General features: G+C 31.9%; 1 protein-coding gene across 1 annotated transcript; it reads right to left on the bottom strand.

Moving 5' to 3' along the window:
• Nucleotides 1–3,168: 3,168 nt before the first annotated feature.
• LOC112526646 (protein SSUH2 homolog) lies at nt 3,169–6,825 on the bottom strand. The gene is made up of 4 exons (XM_025137021.1): nt 6,602–6,825; nt 4,837–4,933; nt 3,950–4,004; nt 3,169–3,642 (listed from the first exon to the last, which is right to left on the bottom strand). The coding sequence occupies exons 1-4, from the start codon at nt 6,773–6,775 to the stop codon at nt 3,447–3,449; spliced, it is 522 nt and encodes a 173-aa protein (XP_024992789.1). The 5' UTR covers nt 6,776–6,825; the 3' UTR covers nt 3,169–3,446.
• Nucleotides 6,826–7,200: the final 375 nt, after the last annotated feature.

The following is a 7,200-nucleotide window of genomic DNA, read 5'->3' as shown; positions in this document are numbered from 1 at the left end:
AGCTCTCATATAGAGCTTCTGGCTACTATAACTTGATACAAAGCTCCCATGTAGAGCTTCTGTACCATATAACTTGATACAGAGCTCTTATGCAGAGCTTCTGTATAACCTTCTTTAAAGTGGTTTCTAAACAGAACGCGATACAGCATATTCACCAAATGAAATCTAAACTTTGAATTTGAACTCTAAAACACGAAGTTTGGACGTGGGCCTTCATAGAGTTCTACACAGGGTCAAAGGTACAACTAAACATTGTAACAACATAAATTTTGGTTGAGCATTTACCTCTAAGCGACGGGAAAACAGGGGGTTCTTGCCTGGTCTTGAACTCCGGTTTTTCTCTCTCAAGCTCAACGATTTCCTTCTTCTTTTCAAATGAATGGCGATCCTAAACCAGTGCCCATAATTTATACTCAAACGATTTGGCCTATTAGTTGACCAAATCGGCCGAATCCCGAGTTTTAGGCTGTGAAACTGCTTCTCCACAGCCTGCAACCGGCAGGTCACAGTTTCCCCTTTTGGACCAGGCACCGCCTGTTCCTCTTCTGCCTCTCCCAAACGTTGACAACAGGCCCCTCTGTTGCAGGTCTGTTGCCTATTTACAAAACAGGTCATTCTGGTTTGGACCTGCTTACTCACGACCCAGTCCCTTAACTACCGCGAATTGACAATTTTCACCCATGTCATGACTTCTTCCTTCACTTTTGGTCCGACTTTTATAAACTTATTTCAACCTTCTATTTTTATTTAATATATATATATATATATATTATATTCTTAAGATAAAATAATAATAAAGATAAATTATTTATTCCATAAATTTTTGGGTTTTACAATATATATATATATATAGGAGCGTTCAAATAAAAAATCGATTCCATTTGTGTAAACCGTATAAACCAATCTCATCAATCCATTTTCCTGATCAATGACCAAAATTAGTTTACTTTATTTTAGAAAATTAAAAAAATATTTATTAAAAATTTATTTTATTTCAACGGTAAGGGCATAAATGGTAAACAAAATTTAATATTTGGTAACATCCTACTCGATCTTTCATGAATCTTTTTTCATGCAAATTTATTTTCTTCCAAGATTAGTTTACTTTCATGAATCTTTTTTCATGCAAAATTATTTTCTTCCAAGATTAGTTTACTTTCATGAATCTTTTTTCATGCAAAATTATTTTCTTCCTTTCGCTTGATGCATTAATTCCTTTAAGCCTTGCAATCTTAAAGATTCTAAAACATATTACAATCTTTAAGATTCTGAATCAGTTTCTTCATGTACCCGTTTCATCATGCAATTATTTCATGACGAACCAAATACATTATGCAACTGTTTCACTAGTCATGCTCAATAACGCCATGAACTAGTTTCACTTTCATGAAACCTATTTCATTTACAGTAATTTTCTTATTTCACCACTGATTTGATGGATTTATTCTTTTAAGCCTTACAATCTTCAAGATTCTGGAGCAGGTTACAATCTTCAAGATTCTGTAGCAGATTAAAATCATTTCCTCGTTTCATCATGCATTTAACATGACGCACCAAATACAAAATGCACCGGTTTCATTTTCCTCTTCACCAACTAAATGGATCAACTACACAATCAATGCAACGGGTTCACCATGAAAATGTTTCGGTTCACATAATTTATTTGCAACATGAACCAGTTTCACGTTCATGAAACCTGTTTCATTTCTGGATTTTTTTTGTTCATCTACGATTTGATGATTTCCTTATACATTTCAATTGTTTCATCAAGACCCGTTTGCTAATTATTAAAGATTATAATATATGAAATTCAAAATTTTAATATTATAATATAATTAAATATTTAAATGTTACCATTTATACAATTTTCTTTATTACGTTTCCTTAAATAAGATTTATTAATAACTTCCATATCTAATAGAAAATACTGTAAATGACTGAAATACCCTTATTGGTTAATTTTAATTAAAAATAAATGGAATTTTTCTATTGATCGAAATTGGTTTACACGGTTTTTAGAAATACACAGTTTTCATTTGAACGTGCCATATATATATATATATATATATATATATATATATATATATATATATATATAAATTCTGGTGGTGGGGTTAGAGTTGGGGATGAACTCATTAATTTATAGAATCCAAAAAAATTTGAAGGATTTCATCAACCAAACAAAACAACTATAATTTAGTTTAAGAAATTTATCATTTCAATTTCCAAACGATACATTAAATTTTTTGAGATGCTCTCTTCACCCAAAGTGTTATTTTCTTATTTTAAAATTTTAATACATCTTTTTCAGGAAAATAAAATAAAAATTCAAGCAGCCGACTAAAGTTTTACAAAAGTTTACGATAAACTTTTAATTGGTGTCATTTACGTTAAATTATGCCAAAAATAATGAAAATATGGATCCGTGTTAGAGAGGTGATGTCATAAAGGATACAATCTCTTGTCCTAAATTTTCATATCTCACTCGTAAGTTGTATCCATCAATCAGGTAAATACACATCATCAGAAAAGAGAATAAAAACATCAATTAAACAAATGCCTAGTTTTTTTGTTCGAAATTGGGGAGAGAGAGAGAATGGAGTTCTTCACAAAATTTGAGACAAGGAATAATAAAACTAAAAACTAAAGTAAATTACATTTTTATATATTAGAAGAGTACTTGTACAATGCAATTAGTTCATTTATTTTATTATAATTTAATAACGAAGTAATTTATTTTTAATTTAATAATATAATTTTCTATAAAAATAATTAAGTATTTTGTTAAATCCCAATGATTATTCTAATCATATTTTAGATCTTTTATATTTTAGATAATATGTTTACCATGTATTTGATCTCGGTTATTTACAGTTAGTTACACGAATTCAAAAATAGAGCTTAATAAGTTATACTTACGCCTAATTTACTTATATTATTAAATTTTAAGTAACATGCATCAATAAACAATATTTCATGTGTAAAAAATAATTTTTAAGAGTTTTTATCAAATGTTTTATAATATAGTACAAATAAATACAAAATATTAAATTATAATAAATATTTGAATTAAACAAAATTATACAATGAAAAACGGAAATTTTATAATCTTAACTTAAACCCATATTGATATATTATTTTCGACGATCTTTAAATCAGCAAGACATGTTCAACCACTATTGGTAAATTCTATTTTGTTCGGACCTAAATTTCAGATTTTCCTTATTAAAGAGAAGTTGCATTAATTTTTCATTCTCGGTTTACAATATAATTTTACGTCCAGCTAACGGAAGTTTGGATTGATAGTAGTGCCTTACGGTGGTAGAGTGCGTGAAATCTTTCTAACTCGGAATTTGCATAACCGGATGCAGAAGGATATCAGTCGTAGAATCGAAACCGAACCCTCGGAAGGAGTAGGTCAGAAAATGTTGCATTTCCCACATACTTTAATCATTTTGGAACAAATCTGCTGCACTTTTGCGAGATCGAAACTGATCACGAACCTTGTAATTTCCTCGATCACGATCTTGAGCTTCATCTTCGTTTCTCTTCATGAAATGAAACCCCATAAGATACCTGTATTCTCCCGTCCCGAGACAACGTGAGCAGTAGGCAAGGCCACTACCACCACAAGTCTTGCACCTGCGTAATTCGTTAAAGAGACGGTTATTTAGGAGAATAACCATCTGATATATTTCTTTATACATGCGTGACAAACTGATATTATTTTTAAATGCACAACTTTCTGACAGATTTATGAACGCTTTTGTTAAAACATAATCATGTCTTTTCACAACACAAGAATGCCTCTGAGAAAGTAATGTATTTAAAAAAAAATATGTCAGAAGGTTATTCTTCTAAATAACCCTAAAAAAGACGGGAGGGGGTGTATCACTACTGATTTTGTTACTCTTGATGTACAAACGCTCGAAGTTAGGGAATACTTCACCATTTTGGCCACTCCCCATTCGGGAGCATCGTTAACTCGACATTATTCCTCCTTCCTGCAAAGGAAAGAAGAAACATATATCATAGTCAACACTACATGTCGTTTCTGCCAAATGGTAATGTTGACACGCATACGTTGGTGTTCATCGATTGAAATCCGATGGATTTCGGAGGAACTGACTCAACCCAATCATCCACTCGATGTTGGATTTTTACAACCATTCCATACAATTAACTTTGGACAACCGACCAATCCAATCTAATCAAAGGGATGATTGGATCGAATAGGTTCCATCCATAGGATATTATTATTGGTCGTCCATTTGATTGGATTAGATCCATCCAATATTTTGATCTAATTATCCAACTAATTAATCTATAATTTCAACCTATTATTCATATATTTTCCAAATCTCCTTAAAGACGCTACATACAAATATCAAATAGAAACAAATAGATATCCATACAAACAACTAAATTTATAATATTAGAAAAAATATTGTAAACTATTATTAATTCTATATATTTATTAGTTGGATGTTAGTTACATGGCAATTGAATTGGATCATTATGATTTTTGGATCATGGATTGTGATCCAAGAACCGACAGATCCAATTTGAATGGGTGAATTTTGGATCCAATCCAATTACAATTGCATCCAACTTTGGTCCGTCGATTCCAAATTGTAATTGGATCGGACGACTTTCTGCACACTCCTAGTTGGTCGATTGACATCATAAATTTTGTGTTCCATAATGTGCTTTCTAGACCCAAAGCTGGAAACTTGACTTATTTGGACTCGAATGTAAAACTGGAGATAACCCCTAACTCGACTTGTGGTTTAAAAGGTTGTGTTTGGAGTAATAAGGGAGAGGAAAAGAGCGAACCTTTTCCACAACAATCATAACAATCAACTCTGCCACTGCCTCTGCATACGACACATGAAGGATCTGGTTTTCGTCTTTTCTCTAATCTAACGTTAGACTGCAAGAGAAGAGCGATTTTGAGATCAAGTATTCTTCAAAAACACCCACATAACATAAGCATATCATAACAAAAACACTAAAGGCAAGTTTGGTATGCAGACCGGAATGGGACCAAACAGGACGAGCAAGATTGATGTAGGCAGATGAAATAATCGTGGGAAGTTTTAGGATTTTAACTTGACATAGGTAATTTAGTAAACTACCCGTTTTGTCTCATCTTCCACATTTTTGTTCCACTTACTTTGGTGGGACAGAAAAGATGCATTTTTGTCCCGTTCTGTCCCAGTTCTAGATGTTGCACCAAACATGCGATAACAAATTTTTGTTCAATCCTATTCTGCCCTGTCCCGTTCGTATGCTTTTGACGTATATAAAAGCAATCAAGTGTTCAAATGAGCATGGGAAGTCTGATTCCAGCCTCGAAATGGAACCGAACAGAAATAAGTTCAAATTTTTAAGCAGGTGGGCTACAATATCAATGACAAATTTGATTCTATGCCACCAGAAACCTCAGATTATGCTTGATAATTGTAATTTTATGTTCAAAAACTCCAAAGTATCTTCATTATACATTTGTTAGATAGGCTAATCTTCTTTTGATTTGAATCAATACAACTTTTATCAATTTTACCTAGAAAAGAAACCCTTCACATGAAAAAAATGACACTTCACTTCCCTTTCTTAAATGTCTACAAAGTCTATTATATTTCTATTTTTTGGGAAGTTTTTAAGTTAAAGTCAATACTACTGGCATCATCCCAATATTTTCTTATAAAAAGCCAAACAAAACAAACCTAATATATTTCACCCAGATACAGTGTCTATGGTCGGGGGTTGGATCTCCTCGAAGGATAAAGCAGCCATTCCGTCAAGACCCCGGCTTGTCCATGATCTTCATATATTTTAATTATGCAAAGATTTTTGACAATTGACAAAAGTATTATGCCCACTTAAAAGTTCCAATTTTTGTATGGATGGTCTTTGCCTTTGGAGCAACTAACCAACACTCTTAAAAAGGATGGTTGGTGGTACGGGACCAGACAAGAGTGAGGTAGGCGGGTGAAACAATTGCAGATGGTTTTAGGGTTTAAATTTTGGCATGGATAGTTTAGTAATCTACCAATCTTGTCTCAATTCGTTTTTGTTTTGTTCCACCAATTTGAGTGGGGACAGAAAAAATGCAATTTTGTACGTTCAGGACTACTGTCTTGTCCAAAGGCAAGACAAGTTTTTGTATTGTCAACATGATCTAAATTGATTATTAGGATTGAAATCTGCAATAATAGGTTTTGGTATTTTGGGTAACCTAATTATGTTTATGTTATCAAGATAAAAAGTAAAATTGCATCACTAATCTTGGCTTTTAATCATCTATTATCTCATTCTGATTCTGATTCTGATTCTGATTCTGATTCTAATTCTAATTCGTTTTGAGAAAACACATCCAAACACCCTGTTAAATGTCTAATAATCAAACATCCAGCTTGCCCTATTCGCACAATTCAAAAACAATTGGAGAAATGATTCAAAATCGCCAACAATTTCCCCAAATCCAAATACATTCTGTGGTTTTAATTAACAAAGTATAAACAATTGGAACTAATTTTCAGTTTAAATTTCAACGGTAAGCAAACAAGCTGTATCGAATCAATTAAGACGGTGTTACCTCTGTTCTAACAATCCAAGATGGCTTGGGGACTGAAAGCAGAGGCGTTAGAGGTGGAGGCGGTGATGGCGTTGGTCGGTTGTGACTTTCCGGAGGTGGTGCACCATTGGTGGCCTCGAATCTTACGACCGTCGGCCTGAAGAGATTCGATACTGCTCCGGTGGAGGTTATCATTTTTCACCCACTTTTGACTCGAATTGTTGTAACCGGAAGCCTTTGTTTTTATCATCATACAATTTGTCACCGAAAATTAATTAAAAAAACTATTTTGACCCTTTTTTACTTAGCAATTTTTTTTTTTAATTTTATTAAATAACTCATGAAGTAAGTTGTTTTTTTTTTTTTGTGAAAACTAAAATGGTATTCGAAATACATCTTGATTTTAATATTTTATTTTATTATTTATCATAATCGATGTTATAGTATGGTTTTATGTGATTTTAGAAAAATGATAATGTTTTTATTTTTGAATAAAACATAAATTGAAGATATCATACAAATTTGATAAAAATATATTGATATTAATATTAAATTAACTATTTAAAATTCATATTTTTTGTGTAATTTTTTAATTCAATTTTTTATTATAATTTAATTTA

Source organism: Cynara cardunculus, assembly GCF_001531365.2.
Source record: "Cynara cardunculus var. scolymus isolate 2C chromosome LG 14, CcrdV1, whole genome shotgun sequence".
Classification (NCBI taxonomy): domain Eukaryota; kingdom Viridiplantae; phylum Streptophyta; class Magnoliopsida; order Asterales; family Asteraceae; genus Cynara; species Cynara cardunculus.
Note: the sequence above shows the minus strand (reverse complement) of the source record. Positions and strands in the feature narration are given on the sequence as shown.

Excerpts from the sequence above, each read along its gene's own strand:
- LOC112526646 (XM_025137021.1), bottom strand. The coding sequence starts at position 6,775 with ATGATAACCTCCACCGGAGCAGTATCGAATCTCTTCAGGCCGACGGTC. Across the intron at positions 4,934-6,601 it reads CTTGGATTGTTAGAACAGAG|TCTAACGTTAGATTAGAGAA; the intron begins GTAACACCGTCT and ends CTTCTCTTGCAG. Across the intron at positions 3,643-3,949 it reads AATGGGGAGTGGCCAAAATG|GTGCAAGACTTGTGGTGGTA; the intron begins GTGAAGTATTCC and ends CGAATTACGCAG.